At 38.2% G+C, this 17718-nt stretch overlaps 1 protein-coding gene across 6 annotated transcripts in view; it reads left to right on the forward strand.

Moving 5' to 3' along the window:
• Positions 1-560: 560 nt before the first annotated feature.
• The window catches only part of SPTA1 (spectrin alpha, erythrocytic 1), a 67435-nt gene continuing 50277 nt past the window's right edge, over positions 561-17718 (forward strand). The window contains exons 1-15 of one of the 6 annotated variants that reach the window (XM_049694276.1): positions 561-714; positions 803-835; positions 1904-2143; positions 3223-3348; positions 5005-5145; positions 5942-6088; positions 7871-8004; positions 8563-8707; positions 11255-11409; positions 12355-12490; positions 12592-12693; positions 14163-14300; positions 14896-15006; positions 16328-16405; positions 16551-16706. In XM_049694276.1, the coding sequence (XP_049550233.1) occupies positions 1907-2143; positions 3223-3348; positions 5005-5145; positions 5942-6088; positions 7871-8004; positions 8563-8707; positions 11255-11409; positions 12355-12490; positions 12592-12693; positions 14163-14300; positions 14896-15006; positions 16328-16405; positions 16551-16706 (1806 nt within the window). In that variant the 5' untranslated portion in view covers positions 561-714; positions 803-835; positions 1904-1906. Of the gene's footprint in view, positions 715-802; positions 836-1903; positions 2144-3222; positions 3349-5004; positions 5146-5941; positions 6089-7070; positions 7178-7870; positions 8005-8542; positions 8708-11254; positions 11410-12354; positions 12491-12591; positions 12694-14162; positions 14301-14895; positions 15007-16327; positions 16406-16550; positions 16707-17718 lie in introns of those variants that run through there. The other 5 variants (XM_049694258.1, XM_033414243.2, XM_049694266.1 and 2 more) reach the window with 5 other exon arrangements.

Here is a 17718-nt window from a genome sequence, read left to right on the forward strand (position 1 = left end):
AATCTGTGAGGCAAAGAGTAAAATTTTCTATTTTAACAAAGGTTCTACAGCAAAAAATAGGATGTGTATTGTTGCTTAAAGGCTGCTAAAAATCTGTAGTTGGGTTTTGATGGAGTCGTTGATTTGCATTTCCTAGAGATAGGTTAGAACAAGAACATATGTATGCCCTGAGTTCTTGTAATTCTTCACAGAGTGTGAAGAATGGGCATCCCAGAATTCCTTCCTGATTTACGATTCTCAGATATAAAATTTAAAACTAATCAAAGAAACAAAACACCATCATAACACTGACTCTATCTTACATCTATAACTGAGTTTTTTTCTAATTTTTCATCTAAAATTTTTGCTTTCATTTTTTATAAAGTCCTGTTGAGAAACTTTGAGAGCCATAGTCCCACAAGCCGCTGAGTCACCCAGCATCTGTGAAAGTTAGCAGCTGCCTCAGCTGAATCTGTCTCCTGAAGATAATGTAGATTGTAGCTGGCGGGATTCTGTCCCAAGTGAAGGGCTATTTTTTTTCTTTGTCTTGCCACATATGTAACGTTTCTCTCATCTCTATCTGAATTAGACTAGACAACTACATGTGAATTGTTTCTCTTTCTCTCCCTTTGTCTCTCTCTCTCTCTCTCTCTCTCTCTCTCTGTCTTTTGGATACATTTTATTTTGACAGGTTCTTGACCTTTAGGAAAAGCGTAACACTTTCCAAAGGAAACCGTGAGTACAGAATTCTTTACAGTACAATTTGTCACCAATATAATTAGGAAAGCTGTCTCCTTTGACTTTTCTGTACTATCTTTGACAGGATCAGCAAGAATTGTTTCTTGATTCTTAAGAGGTAAAGAAGTTTAATTTTAACTCTTTTTATGAATGTCTCACTTTAAACAATGACCTTGAGCTTTCCAGTATACAGCACCAAAATCTAGCAATGACCTGTTTCTATGGGTTCACATGGAGAACAACCTAGTAACTTGGAGCAAAGTAACACACAGTAAAGGTTTGAGTCTCCATAGAAGGTTTTAATTCTATAGCCAAACTTGTAAAGGCCATCCACAGAATAGCAATTATGTATAGCAGAAGGAGACTAAAATTTAAACTTTATATTGAATGTTTTCATTGTGATAAGCTAGGAAAACTGTGCTTATATCCAGAAGAATGAAGACTGACCCTATGGAGATTTTGCTCGATGTTGTCACAAATAGGTTGGATTCCACTATAGGAAAATAATATTTTATGCTGTTTGATAGTAATACAATGTTTTATATAGCAAAAGCCAATTACCAAGATGCTAATAATTTGAAATTTGTGATAATTAGGTTTCAAATGTGCCAAACTTTTGATTTGTAATGTTTATAAATAAAGCAAATAAAAAGAGTAAACAAGATATTAGCTATATTTTTATGTAAGAAGAATTCAACCTTTTCAAACTTTGGGGTATATCATTCATCAAGTTAATTGCAAACCATTTTTACTTATTCATTAAACTAAGTTCATCATTATCAGTACATGTTAACACCTCTTCAGCCTTTGAAAGCAATAAAATTATATTTCTTTTTTATCAATCTGAAACTCTGTGATTTTGCTAATTTAAAGTTGTCTTCGATTATTAGTCCAATAATAAGCATTTATCAAACTTTATTAAGTTTATTAAATTTATTAATGTTAGCACACACTTATGTGAAAAGTTGAAAAAGTGTTCTGAATGATCAAGAATTATTAGCCTAGGTTGTAGCTGTATATGGTTAAAATTATATAAATGTACTACCGTCTTTCTAAAAACAGGCTTTTATAGGCTTAAAGCTATCTGAACATAAGTCCAATATGAGTAAATGCCTTGAGACATATAAAAGGACAGTATACTAGAGATCTGAGAACCAGCAATAGGTAGAAGCTTTTTAACTTGCAGGCTATGGAGAGTGGTGGGCCAAAAGTGCTGGAAACAGCAGAAGAGATCCAGGAGAGGCGTCAGGAGGTGTTGACCCGGTACCGGAGGTTCAAGGAACTGGTTGCTGAGAGGGGTCAGAAGCTTGAAGATTCCTATTACTACCAGGTTTTCATACGAGATGCAGATGACCTCGAGAAATGGATTTTGGAGAAAATCAAGATTGCAGGCGATAAAAGCTATGAAGACCCAACTAACATACAGGTCATTTAGTTTCCTTGACTTCCCCAGAGTAGACTCTAAGATCTCTAGGGAGGGAAACATTTTCATAATGTAGGTGTACATCTGGTAAACTGTAGAGGGATGATATAACAGAAAGATTAGACTTTGGGGACTGTAATTCTGTCTTTAAATAGCACATGTCTTCAACTCCTTAAGCCTCAATGTCTTATTTACAAAGGAAACTCATTCTAGCTAATATTTTATAAACTCATTCTGAAGTTAACCCATGGGCAAGACACTGAGAATTCAAAGAATTTATGACACACTATTTGATTTCAATATTTTGTGACATTAAGGATGGAATTGAGGTGAAGAGACATCAATGTTTCTGAAACAATTGCTCTTCGCTCTCCTCAGAAAGATGTGATTTAACCAGGGTTTTTACCAAATGGCTATTCATGCCTCTTGTTAAGTTTGAATGAGAGGAGTCAGGTGGAGAGCTTTGGTGGAAGCTCCCACTCCTACTTGTACAATGTTATAGAAAGAGGCACAGTCAGGATCAGAAGAAAGGCTTGCATGCCTAAAATGTGCAATGGATATTGGAGAGGAAGCACCTGGAACAAGAACAAAGTGTTATCTACTAAATGGATCAATTTATATATGACAGCAAAAACATAATCTGGCATGCAAAAACCTCTCAATTAAAAAAAAAAAGCCATTGTTGCCATGATCATCTTCCTCATTGTTCACTACTTTCAGTAACATTTGGTTCCTCTTTGCTGAAGAGGAAAAACTCTGTGTTACATTATTTCATTTCCACAGAAGGCAATTGAGAATTTAAAATAATATTTACTGGAAATTCCCCGAAGGCAGTGGGGGCTGGAAAAAAACTTCCACTATGGTCCTGGACATTGAGCCTAGGACCCTTTGAAACCCTAAGTGCAGTGGTGCCACCACCGCTTCTTTTAGGATAGGACTCCTCCAGGTATGGTCATAGGTTATCACTTAATCTAGGTTGGGAAACAAGTAGTTCTGACTGCAAGAAAGAAGAGAAATAAAAGAACCTCCCTTCCAGAGAGACCAGGCTGCATTAGCCATAAACTCTGATTTCTAATCTTCAGGGGAAATATCAGAAGCATGAATCCTTTGAAGCAGAGGTGCAAGCAAAATCGAGGGTCATTCCTGAGCTGGAAGAAACCAGGAAAATTCGATTTCCTGAGGGGCATTTTGCCCATGAGGACACCAAGGTAAATTTATGGCAGGGCTCTGTGAGAGATGTTTCTAATTACGTTATCATGTTGATTATGTTATCAGAGTTTTAATTGATTACAACAGGTATAAACCTTGATATAACTGGCTTGGAACCATGGTACTTCCTTATATCTTTTACTTGGGTTAGGGCAGGAAAAATGATGGGATGTCCTAGTGTTCCTTGGAGTGGGGAGAAAAGCTATGATACAAAGCTGTCATCAAATAACATCACATTCCTGCATATGCCACCACAGTATAGGTGGCTCAAGATCAAACCCACTTCAACCCAGATGAATTGGTTTTCTGAAATGTCCTTTCTACTTAATTCTTCTAGCCTCAGAGTCCTTGTCCCTTAAACTCTCTAAACAAGGGATGCTCTTTCTTTGAATCTTCTCCGAAATCTTTCTCCCTTTGTCTATGAGGCCTCTTTCTCTTCACAGCCCACATACTATGACTACTATTGTAGTTCTCCAAACCCTCTCATCTGTTCATTTTGGGGGGAAAAAACCTTCTAAAATCCCTTGTCTTCCCTAAACCCTGAAGACTGAAGATCACCACAACTATGGAACCCACTACTAATGTATCAGCTTTTTTTCTGACTTAATTCATACACTCTTCCAGCAAGTTTGTGTTGATACAGTCAATTCAGGTTCTTTTTTGTACAAGTGAACTTTTTTTACTGTTTAAATATTTTAAAAATTTCAAAAAAAATTTGTGTTGTATTTAAAAATTAGGACTGTAGTTCCATATTTAGCATACAAATTCTAGTTTGCTTTACTGTCAACAAAACATGGTCAGGCGATACAGACATTAACCAGAATAAACCTTATTAGAAAGAAGACTCTAACAAGAAAATCTCAAATTTTATTTATTGTCATAAAATAGAAATCACTTTGTATAATTTATACAAAAACCAATCCCTTACATTAATTAAAATATTTGAGAAATGTTTGAAACATCTTCACGTCTATCAGAATCACTGGGGCTATATCAGTCTGTACCATGGCAGGATTCAGAGATAAATGTGGTCTACATGCTACATGTTACCTTAGGACCATGAAGTAGTTGAAAAATACAAGAATCTTGAAGGCATAACATATACGACACCTTCAATTTTACAGTATATGTAAAATCTGGTCTTCTAAGCTAACTTGGCATTAGAGCCCTCAACTATATACTCTCAAATTCTCATTGCTTTGGTGCCACTATTTCCTTTATAAGTCAGAAAAACATTGTAACTCTTATCCTTTCTGACAAACAGTCCATGCTAAGTTTTTTCTATGTCTTTTTCAGTACTTTGAACACCCTCTGCCCATTGTCTACCTATCAAAATTCTACCTATCCCTCAAGGTCCAATTCAAAGGAGCACTCTTTCATGAATTCTTATTCTATTCTGTCTTATTGTCTGTAATCACTTCATCCTCTAAAACACCAAAACATTATTCATTTTTTTCTATTATGGAAGATCATATGGTTTAATTGCTATTCACATACATGTCCTATTTCCTCCTTTAAGTATTTGTTGATCAATTAATGCACGAGTGAATGGGAGGAGGTATTTTTATCCAGGCCCCTCTCTACACAGGTCTCTGAGTCTATACCTGCTGCTCCACAGCAGGTACTGTGCCTGAGTTGTTTTACTTTCCCCATAGGTCCTTCTGGAGGAACTCAGCCACCTGTGGGACCTGCTTCTGGAGCTGACTCAAGAGAAAGGCACCCTGCTGCTGCGGGCCCTGAAGCTTCAGCAGTACTTACAGGAGTGTGCTGACATCTTGGAGTGGATTGGAGACAAGGTATAGGACCAAACAGTATGCATATAGGACTTCCCATCCATCTGCCCCAGACACATCCCATAGCAATTTAATGCAGGCCTTTCATAAAGAAGTTAGGATGTCTCTTTCTGGGCTTAGTTCCTTGGAAGAAAGAGGAATGTTGGCAAAGATTTAGGGGTATTCTGGAGGTAGTTAACACTGTAGGGGGATAAGTCTAAATGTATGGATCTGAATATGAAGAAGGCAAGACTTACACAAAAACTGCATTGAAAGATGATCTAGGATTGTCCCCATTCTACCTTCCATGAGCCTTCACTCCTAGATGTTTGCTCTTACTCTGTGTCCAGCTTAGAGCATTGCCGTTCTTTCCCTAATTCTTTGTCTCTCAGTACCTATAACTAGGGAGGTTTTTATTTTCTACATACTTAAAGAATAATCCTGTGGTTAGGACTGAACATTTACACAAGCAAGTGCCTAGCACAATACTTTTGTAAATGCTCAGTTTGTTGAATTGAGTAGAACCAGGATGAATTTATTTTTCAGGTTCCAATACACAAAAGGGTGTTCCCAGGGGCTTTTGCCAACAATGTTCCTGGTCTCTCCAAAGAATTACCCCAAAGACCACTGTTCCCTGGGCCAGAACGCCACCTCAGGAAATATACTGCTGCTTCTGGCTCTTTCCTGAAGGGTTCTCCCAAGTTCCACCAGTATCTCCTTCTGAGTTATCCCGGGAATGTGAGCAAGGGTTTTGGGCATTTGAACTGCAGGAATTCCTAAATGTTTACGGGTGACTTACCAGAGTTTTCTCTGTCTACAGGAGGCTATAGTGACATCAGTGGAGCTGGGTGAGGACTGGGAGCGCACAGAGGTTCTGCATAAGAAGTTTGAAGATTTCCAAGCAGATCTGGCAGCTCGAAAGGAGAGGTTGAATGGAGTGAACCAATATGCCAATGAGTGTGCTGAGGTGAGGTGGGGAACAAGAGAGCCAAGCCAGGGAAAGGGTCTGATCTTCAAGAAACTCTCTGGCCATTAGTAGATGGGACATGAAAGATATAGGACATTGTGAGAAAGCAGAGGTATGACTGTCCCTGGAGCAACATGCCCAGAGCAGTTTCCTCTCCTTTCTGAATGTATCCCTTGCCAGTCCACGGAAATGGAGATGAGAGTGAGTGAGTGTATGTGTGTTTACATAAAGGAATTCAATCCACAAGGGGGTTACTCCTGCACCATGCAGTACATTGATTTCTCAAGTTTATGAAGCACTCTTTCTTCATGAAGAAGAACCAGAATAAAGTGGCAAAGAATATAAAATAATGGTGGGCTATCATAATATACATGATATAATTAAACTAATTTTTTTGTGTTTCGGGGGGAAGGGAAAAGGAGGCAGATTTATCTTCATTTTCTTAAGAAAGTGGTTAAATAAGTTTTTAATTTCTGGGCATGTAAAAACTCAGTGTGTGAATAAATAATCCTAACATATGTGAGAACTGGGAAGTCAGTCTGATTTTATATGTACATGAAGGAATTAGAAATTCTAACAGTTGGCTATCGTGCTTTTCCATTTAAGGTTTCATTATCACTGCAGCTTTATAATGGGAATGATGTTTCTGTGTTAATAGAACCAAGATTTCAGGATGAACGGGTACTGGAGTAGGGGAAAATAACATATTTCTCAATTTTTTTCCAGGCCAAATTTCCAACAGCCCCAAATTTTCTCCCTCTATCACCTTGTTCTTATTGTGGAGATTTTTAAGTTATCTATTACTATCTACCAAACTACCACAAAACTGAAAACAACAAACAACCTATTTTTTTCAGTGAATCAGATTCACTGATTCATGATTCAGTGACTCAGCTGCTCAGCTGGGTTATTCTGCTGATATCACCTGGTATTCTTAAGTCACTGCAGTTATACAATGAGTCAGTTGGGGTGGAGTGTCTAAAATGGCCTTGCTCCCATGTATGGAGATTTAGCAAGGAAAATGAAGGTTTTCTCCATATGCTCTCTCATCTTTCAGTAGATCATGCTTTTTTTATGTGTTCCAAGAAGGTAAGAACAGAAGCTGAAAGGCCTCTTGATGCCTAAGTGCTGGGGCTCATAGAATATCATTTCTATTTATAAGCAAGGAAGGAGAAGTAGAAAATTCAGTCTGATGAGGCTTCAAAATAGAAATGGAAATGGGAATAAACAGGGATAGGAGGAGTAGGGAGACAGGTATTTGGGAACTACTCAAAATTGCCAAGTATCAAAATGGGCTGATGCTGCTAGCTTAATCTAGTATTCATAAATCTCATTGCTTCAGTTAGTTTGCAAAAATGCGTGGAGTTTTCTGCAAAATTAAGTTTATCTGCATGTCTGTATAATTCTGCAAAGAGGGAAATAGCTCTCATTAGCTTCTCAAAGGTATCAGGACCCCAAAAGAACCAAGACCCACAGTATTAGAGTTTTGAAAAATTAAGTCAGATTTCACAAAAGGAATTTTCTCTTCTTTTCCTTGGTTTCCAGGATCTTGAAGGGAGTTAGCAGGCATCAACATGATGGAGTTCTGAAAATAATGAGGTTGGGCAAGCCTGTGTTAGTAGGCTAGTCTGGAGCTGTGGGCAAAATATCTGGCGGTTTGATTTTCTAGATTTTGGTGAGGTGGATCAAGTAAGAGTTAGAGAGCAGGGATAAAGTGAAGTGTGAAATAAGAAGTGTTTAAATGATTTTTTGCATTAGTCCATCATTGACTTTCTCCCACAGGAAAAGCATCCTGAGCTGCCCTTGATTCAGTCAAAGCAGGAGGAAGTGAATGCAGCCTGGGAGCGGCTCCATGGTCTGGCTCTCCAACGACAGAAAATGCTGTCCAGTGCTGCAGATCTCCAGCGATTCAAAAGGTAGGAATCTCACCACTGAACTGTAGGAAACTGCAATAGCACCATGCTTGTTATTTGTGTTAGCCTCTGTCTACTGTTAGCAATTAGTGGCCAATACCTCTAAAAAAAGAAACTCATGTGTTTGCCTTTAAAGACAACAAGGGAGAGAGTAGTTAAGAAAATTGTGACCCACTCTATAGCCAAGTATGTGTCTAATGGAGCTTAAAGCAATACAAATAGCACTGGTAAATTAGTGATGGAAGCTCTGCAGAGGCAAGAAAAGCAGCTTAAGAACCAGAAGGGAATGGAGGGTGAAGTTGGGAAGAAGGACATTCGTGAAGAGCTGACCCAGGTATAGGAAGTATATTTGGAGGTTCAGTTGTCAGGATGCCCAAGTCTCTAACTCTCAATGGAAACCATTAAAAGCAGTAAAGAACATTTTACATTATGTTTTTTGCTAGTGTGGGTGAAGATAGGGTAATTTCTGACTGAGTGAGCTAGACTGGTCCTTGCTGTGTGCTGTTTGCCCTGAAATGCCTGCCTTCTTCCTTTGCTGGAGCTCATGGAGATGTCTGACAGGGACGTGACTGAAGCCATCCAGTGGATTAAAGAGAAGGAGCCTCAAGTCACCTCTGAAGACTATGGCAAAGACCTTGTGAGCTCTGAGGCACTGTTTCACAGTCACAAGACACTTGAGAGGAACCTTGCTGTCATGAATGACAAGGTAAGCCTGTTGGAGGAATGGCTAATCCCTTGAGCTAGAAAAGGCATTTGGTGTTCATCTCATCTCCATAGGACACAGTAAATTCACTATTTCAATGAAGGAGAAATTTTGTGCCACTTGAATATACCTCCTTATTCTAGTTTATAACTTGTACATGAATCTTGGATATCTCTTAATTTATTTAATTATTTTTATTTAAATATACATATATGTTTTATATACGCTCAAGCTTTTTCTAATTTATTTCATAATTTAAACCAAAATAGATAGCTTCAAGAATGGTTTCCTAATCTCAATCAGTACCCCATGGCCAGAGAGTCTTTTCTTTTATCTAACTATACTTTCTCCTGTTGGAGCTGAACCTTGTTTCTTCTTGTCCTTCACTCAGTCGAAAAGGGAGTAAGTTTCTTCTTCCCCTTTTATAATAAACTCAGACACTTAAAACACATTACTAGCTCATGCAGCTGAATATCAAAAAAGCAAACAACCCAATCCAAAAGTGGGCAGAAGACCTAAAGAGACATTTCTCCAAAGAAAATATACAGATGGCCAACAAACACATGAAGGGATGCTCAACATCACTAATCATTAGAGAAATGCAAATCAAAATTGCAATGAGGTATCACCTCACACCAGTCAGAATGGCCATCATCAAATAGTCTACAAACAATAAATGCTGGAGAGGGTGTGGAGAAAAGGGAACCCTCTTGCACTGTTGATGGGAATGTAAATTGATACAACCACTACGGAGAACAGTATGGAGGTTCCTTAAAAAACTAAAAATAGAACTACCATACGACCCAGCAATCCCACTACTGGGCATATACCCTGAGAAAACCATAATTCAAAAAGAGTCATGTACTACAATGTTCATTGCAGCACTACTTACAATAGCCTGGACGTGGAAGCAACCTAAGTGTCCATTGACAGATGAATGGATAAAGATGATGTGGCACATATATATAATGGAATATTACTCAGCCATAAAAAGAAATGAAATTGAGTTATCTGTAGTGAGGTGGATGGACCTAGAGTCTGTCATACAGAATGAAGTAAGTCAGGAAGAGAAAAACAAATACCGTATGCTAACACATATATATGGAATCTAAAAAAACCAAAAAATGGTTCTGAAGAACCTAGGGGCAGGACAAGAATAAAGATGCAGACATAGAGAATGGACTTGAGGACACAGGGAGGGGGAAGGATAAGCTGGGGCAAAGTGAGAGAGTGGCATGGACTTATATATACTACCAAATGTAAAATAGACAGCTAGTGGGAAGCAGCTGCATAGCACAGGGAGATCAGCTCAGTGCTGTGTGACCACCTAGAAGGGTGGGATAGGGAGATGCAAGAGGGAGGAGATATGGTGATATATGTATATGTATAGCCGATTCACTTTGTTATAAAGCAGAAACTAACACACCATTGTAAAGTAATTATACTCCAAAAAAGATGTTAAAACAACAACAACAACACATTACTAAACCCACCTTTGGGTTTTCTTCTGGAAATTGGAAAACCCCGGTTCCTATACCTACAGTAGGTATAGACACACTAGAAATTGGAGCAAGCCTGTTTTCTTGAATGATTCCCATTCTTACTTCTTCCCGTCACAATTTAACCATAACTTAAACTAATTACGCCTGAGCTTCTACAGTGGAGTCAGCCCACAGGAAGATCCCTACTTGCTACGCTTTAATCATAGCTCTGTGCATGGGTCGTTTCTGAAAATGATTTCACCATTCTACTTCTTTTGTTCTTCCTCATTTTTTCTCTTTGGTCTTTTTTTTTTCTAATTATGGATGATAAAATACCATGGTTTAATGAATAATGATAATGAAATCTCAAATCCTAGACAACATCTAATTATAGTTGGGTATAGTAGAAGAACTAATGGTAACATGTGGAATTTGCCCTAGTAAGCCTGCTCCTCAAGAGTTGTGCTCAAAACGGCCTGACATTACTGAAATTTTCTTGGCAGAAATTTTCCTTGGCAGAAATGTCTTTCTGGTTCCCACAATAATGTTTATGGAGTTAGTATAGAGGGTAATGAAGGACAGATGTATGTCTAAACATTGCTTCTGACATTGACTAGCTCAATGACCTTTGGCAAATAAAATACTCAACCTCTCAGTTTTCACATACAAGGAGAGCAAGAATAGTTTTACCTCACAGTATTATTAAAGGAAGACTATAAAACAAGAAAATGCATATGAAGTGCTTAGCACAACGAGAGACAAAATGTAATCAGTAAATTATTATTGTTAATATAGTTACATGAGTATATTAATATAAATATATCAATATAAAAGCACTAATAAATTATTATAATTCTTATGATTATTATGTTACATTCTTCCCATAAAACTTTGCCAAGAGGACCAGAATGCTCGGATTTCCCACTGTGTTTCTTTATCTTTTTTTTTTAATTATATAAGTTTCAGATGTACAGCATTATAATTAGACATCCGTATATACTACAAAGTTGCCATCCATCACCATACGGTTGACTACCTTCACATACTAGGTTTCTTTTTTATCCCAAAGGTGAAGGAGTTATGTGCCAAAGCAGACAAGTTGAAGCTTTCCCATCCTTCAGATGCAGCGCAGATCCAGCAGATGAAAGAGGATCTGGTCTCCAACTGGGGGCACATTCGCACCTTGGCTACCAGCAGATATGAAAAGCTGCAGGCTTCTTATAGGTGAGAAATCCTTCTTCTCTACTGCTTTACCTATCTCTAGGTCAAAGTATAACATCAAAAGCAGAAATAAAAGAGTGAAAGGAGTAAAATAATGAGTGACCCAGCCCTCCTGCCTGCTCAGTAGAGGCAAAAGAAATTTTAATTTGCCAGGAGAAGTCCTTTGAAGGCTGATATAATCCTCAGTGTGACACCTCCTTTCACCTGTACCCTTCCTGTCTTCCTCTGTTTGTACAGTTGTAAGAAGCTATGAAGTGGTCCATGGAACTGAAAAATTAGCTGAAGAAACATGTTAAAATCCTGGCCCTAGCTAAGGAACTGGAATTAATTTCCAAGCTGAAGAACACAAAATAAATCTAGAATTATTTCTGGAATGTAGGTCAGCTTACAAAAAATCTGGACAACATTTCAGTAGTTAATTTTTATGATTAGTTATTAAATCACCAGAAAATCGTGTTTATCTTATTGATATGATTTAAAATGAACTGGTGAGCTTTTGATTTTTTTGAATAGGTAATCTTTTTTCGTAGTTTTTGTTTTTACTGGTATGGTGAAGGGTGAACTAAAATACATGAGGGCTCCTAACCCTAACTCTAGTCGTCCCTTAGGCTTCCTGTTGGTTATGTTATGTCCTCATTTATTGGCCTCCTTGTGAGTACTTTATTCTACTTCAAGTGCATCTGGGATGTGACTTTGTGATGTTGGAGATGTCAAGTCCAAGTGCTTCATCACACAATGACTCATCTGCCCTAGGAATATACAACCTGGAGTGAAGGATTTACAATCTGCACTGCTAAAGGAATAGGAAGTACATCAGAGGAATGGGAGGTGTAGGATTAGGGCAAGGCACATGTTGTACATCTTAGCCCAACCCAACCCTGACTCTTTGTTCAAAGTCCATTTGTATCTGGTTCCTCCTTCCTGTCTTTTCCCTTACCTTTCCCTCAGGTACCAGCGGTTCTTATCTGACTATGATGAGCTCTCAGGCTGGATGAAGGAGAAGACTGCTTTGATCAATGCTGATGAGCTGCCCACAGATGTGACTGGTGGGGAAGCCCTACTGGACAGGCATCAGCAGCATAAGGTAGAGAGGAAAGGCCTCCCCAGTAAGAGGAAGAGGGTGGTTTCCAACAATGCCAGAAGGTTTCTTGCTGCATTTTAAAACATTTTGTCTCATGACCACAGCATGAGATTGACTCTTATGATGACCGATTTCAATCTGCTAATGAGACTGGTCAAGCCCTGCTGGATGCCAGTCATGAAGCATCTGATGAAGTCATGGATAAGGTAATCTAGTTTAACAGAATTTGTGAAATTTTGATACATATTAAGCCTTCACTTAATCTCATACTAATATGACAATCTCTGAAAGAGGACAGAAGACGTATAAACATCTTAATGTGGGCTCAAATATCACCCTGCTTCCTTCATATGTTGCTTTAGCTAATTTGAGGCATTTGAAGTTCTCAGGACTTGATGTGTGCTCCCTCACCTCTGGACATTACTTCATCAACCTAACTAATTTCTACCTAATTTGAAGCCTCCATACCATCTTGCTTTGTCACATGTGCTCTGTTTTATCACTTTCCCATGCTCATCTCTAGATTGTGAATTCTTTGAGGACTGCACCTTATTCATCTTTGGGTTCCCTAAGGTACCTAGCATGGTTCCTGGCACATGGATCCCTTTCTTCTCTCCTCTATACAACCTCAAATCAAACTGATTTTCCTATATCTGTGTTTCTCAAATCTCCATTAAGCAACAGGAAAGCTTTAAACACTCAGAATTCCACTGAATGAAGATTAAGGTTTGCCATCATCCTAACCTCCTAGATCCCAAGGGCTCACATAAACCTCCTGATCCCTGAGACATTTTACTCCAGTCAGAGTCACAGGAACTCCTTGGGATGATAACTGAAATAAGATTTGCAGGCTCTTTTCATATCATTAGATTCCAAGCACAGCCCCGAGTGCTATATGATGAAGGTTGAGATGACCATATTTTCAGTTCATCAAGAACTCTATGGGAAAATTATACTATGGATTTTTATTTTTAACTATTTCCTGCCAAAGGAATAGTGGGACCCTAAATCCTTGAAAACTTACCTATTATCCTGGGATTCTGAGAATTGTTACTGTCTTTTTAATGGAGTTAACACAGCAGCTGTTTTAATAAGCTGGAATTTCTTGGCAGATGCTTGGGCAGAAACAAAGGCTTTTATGAGTTTGAGAATGTCACTTTCACCATGATGGTTCTTATTTGCTTTTGGAATAGAATGCAAACTTCTCAATCTGATCATTTAAGTGCCCTATAAATTTGAATTTCATTAAATGTTTATCTTTTTTAGACACTGCACTTTTCTCTGGAGCACTTCGTATAATCTAATGATTACTTGGAGTAATTACTTGCTTGTGGTATTATGTCCTCCTACAATCCCGATCCACACCTCCCTGCCCTTCAAATCTTTGTTTGATACAATACTTTCTATACTTCTACTCCCTGCTTCTTCAAATCTGAATTAATCTTTCCTTCTTTATTTATACATATTAAGTGTGGTGTACCTCTGTTATGGTATTTATCCCATTTTTCCTATACTACAGTGATTCACTTAGATGTTGCGGCCTTAAGAGAAAATCCCATTTCCTATTCATTTTTGTATCCTTCAAAAAGCCTTGCATTTATTAGATGCTCAGTGAATATAGGATAAAATAAATTAATTAGTATCTTCCTGGCACATTATCTCTTCCTTTCCAAAGATGGCAGTACTTACTTCCCATTGGGATGCTCTGCTGGAACTGTGGGACAAGCGTTGGCAGCAGTATGAGCAGTGCCTGGAACTACACCTCTTCTACCGTGACAGTGAGCAAGTGGACAGTTGGATGAGTAGACAAGAGGTAACAAAGGGGCTCAGAAAGTGTCCAGAAGCCATTTCTCCTTCTCCTTATTTACTACTATCAACACCCTTACAACCACTTCAGTTCACCTGGGAACTGGAGGGTGAGCCACAAAGAGGAGAAAAGATTGGCCCTCTCTGTGAGACTCTTGAAATTCCCTCATGGACAAACGCACAGAAAAATACCTAAATACAAAGCAGAGAGTCTTTAAGTTCTACTGAACATGAGGTGAAATGAATATCCAGTTGTTAAGAGTTCAGCAAGAGAAAATGTAATGAGTCAGGCAGGGTTAACGAGAGATTTCCTGGAGGAGGTGAGTGGTCCTCTTGAGTATTTGAGATCTCAGAATAGTGCCTAGATTGGTTGGTTCAGACACAGAGACAAAAGTGATAAAGTTGTATGAGAAGATTGGGAAGGGACTCTGAACCTCCTGCTGCTAAATGTTAGCCTCTATCTCCTCTCCTACTTTGTGCTAATTCCCACCTTGCTCTCTATTCCCCTCACCTCCTTCCTTACTCCTTTCTCAGAGATATTCCAAAGGGAATGTTTCCCACCAGTGAGGTACAGCTGGGATGTATCTTTCTGTCTTCTATAGGCCTTCCTGGAAAATGAGGACTTGGGAAACTCCTTGGGCAGTGTTGAAGCCCTTCTTCAGAAGCATGATGACTTTGAGGAAGCCTTTACTGCCCAGGAGGAGAAGATCACAGTAAGAAATGGGCCCTGGTTTGGGTATTGGCTTCATGTTTGTACATATCATCTCATATAATACCAATCCTTAGAATCACTCATAACTATCAGACATAACATGAGGGTTGTTCTTTAAAGAGAAAACATCCAGAAAAATAATCATACCCATATTTTATCAATACATTTGTATTCCACAAAACATATTTAGAAAGTTTTAAAGATTTTGAGCCATTTATATTTTCTGATGAAGTGCATGATTGTCTTATTTTTTCTGCAGTATAAGTAGAAACTATTGGATCCATATCCAACATAGAATCACAACTTAAAAGTTTGAATGTATTATTTACTTTTTATATTTTTTCCCCTCTGATAATATCTCCATTTGGTTTTCTTTAGTAATATCTAGATATCTAAGTAGTATCTATTTTTTCCTGTATACCTTCATCTATGTGTTTCTCATTTAATGCTACTGTAGTCTTCTTGTGAACTATAAGTACAATGTCCCAGAAAATGTCTTATGTCAATACATAAGCAAGTCTCAGAGAAGTGTGAGGAAGACTTTATTTGTCCAATCTACTGTATGTTCCCTAGGACAGTGCTGACTTTAACCTTGTACGTGTGCATGTATACCACCACCAGCAGCAACAACCACACTAAAAACAAAATTCCAAGTCTTCTCTGTTAATCTTCAGTCAGTACAGAGCTTAATACGGTCATTCCCAGTCCATATGCTTGTTAAGTTGATTTTCACTGGTAAAAGCTAACTGTGTAAAATAAATTACAGTTCATAAAATGTTATTATTTATTTTAGATCATTTTCTTATTCCCAATCAATTAATCCATCCTAAACCCTAGCAATTTTGGGAATCATGAATGAATATGAGTAAAAATTCATGTCTGTAATTTGTGACTCCATTCCCCATGTAGCTATAGATATAGATGTAGATAAAAGGATATATGATATATGATGGATGGAAGGATGAATAGATAGATAGATGATAGAGACTGGTGGCACTGGATGTGACTATATCAATAATGCTTCCTCTTAAAAATTTAAGACTAGATCAGATATTCACCTCGTAGTGACATCAGGATTCATTTACTGTAAACTAGATTAAAAAAAAATTGTGACATAGAGAAGGTAATTAACCTGCCTGAGATACAATACATTTTGAGATACAATTTATAACAGAAGTCAGAAGTAGGACCTAGATCTTCTGACCCTGAAACTTGTCTACTTCCGACATTGTCATGCTTCCTTTTTAAACAGTTAGCCAAACTGTGCCCACTTACTCAGTGGCCACTGAGGGAAAACCACTCCTTTTTTTTTCTTTTTCCAGACCTTAGACAAGACTGCAACCAAACTGATTGATAATGACCATTATGATTCAGAGAACATTGCTGCTATCCGGGATGGGGTATGTCCAAGGTCCCCTATGTGCCTCTGCCTGCTTATGCACGGGATCAGGGAAAGTGTTAGAGCATGATAACCTTGGTGGGCAGTGAATCTCATGTATCCATATTTGATTTTGCTGACAGTGAGTTTCTTTATGTTTTTTGCAGCTGTTGGCCCGACAGAATGCTTTACGTGAAAGGGCTGCCACTCGACGCAGATTGCTGGAGGATTCATTGCTTCTGCAGCAACTGTATCAGGACTCAGATGACCTAAAGAACTGGATCAACAAGAAGAAAAAGTTGGCAGATGATGAAGATTACAAGGTAGGCAGGATTTACAAACTACAGACCCTGGACATACTCATTGAGACTGAATTTCATGGAATTAGTCTTGGAACTGAAAGGACAATAGCGTTCAGCTGGTGAGCCTCATTTTATAGATGGAGAGACAGATACTCAGAGAAGGGCAATGACTCCTCCAAGACTGTACATCAAGTTTCTGGTTTTCCTACACCCTGTTGCCCATCACCCCTTTTCTCTGGCACAATTTCCAGTGGTCCTTAACAGAACGGAGAAAAGGAGGAACTCTCCTTATTTAGCCCTCTGTTGCCCTCTGCACGCTTATAGTAGGAAAATGTTGTGTCTAATCATAATGTACATTCAAGCTACCCGGAACTCAAAAGTAACCTAATGGTTTGATATAATATAGACTTATGTGGTTTTGTAGCTGGAAAGGAACAACTCCTTATTTTACAGATGAAGAAACCAAGGATCTGAATTGTGAAGTGAGTTGCCCAAGGTTAGCCAAGAATCAATGTTTAGAATGCAGTTTAACATAAGGGGTAGAAGCATGAATTCTTTTGGGAGAAGGTAAAAACTGGGCTTGAATTCTCTCCCTCTCCTGTCTTAGTTTGTATGATTTGAAAATATTCTGAATTATCTCTGAGCTATACATAGGTTTCTTTACCTTATGCTTGTGTAAAACACATATTTTTCACTCACAATATAAACTATTATGCACACACATATATACTCACAAATTTTTGCATTTATAATCAGGGCTAGAATTAGTCTCTTGATTTCTAGGCCAATATCTATTCACAGTATTTACTTTCTAGATATCATTTAGTCTTAAATGTATACCTCTGATGCTTTTGTTCTCACTTTTTTTTATAGAACTTTGAGCATCTAAACTGTACCTTTCATTCTGTAAAACTCAGCACTATGTGCTTGTGTTCTCCTGAGGAGTTATGGTTCCAGTGTATGCAGGGTAAACAGATCTTCTGTATATGGGACAAAAGGATGGATGTTTCATATACTAGGACAGGAATGGAAA

This window comes from Orcinus orca, chromosome 1 (genome assembly GCF_937001465.1).
Source record: "Orcinus orca chromosome 1, mOrcOrc1.1, whole genome shotgun sequence".
Lineage (NCBI taxonomy): Eukaryota > Metazoa > Chordata > Mammalia > Artiodactyla > Delphinidae > Orcinus > Orcinus orca.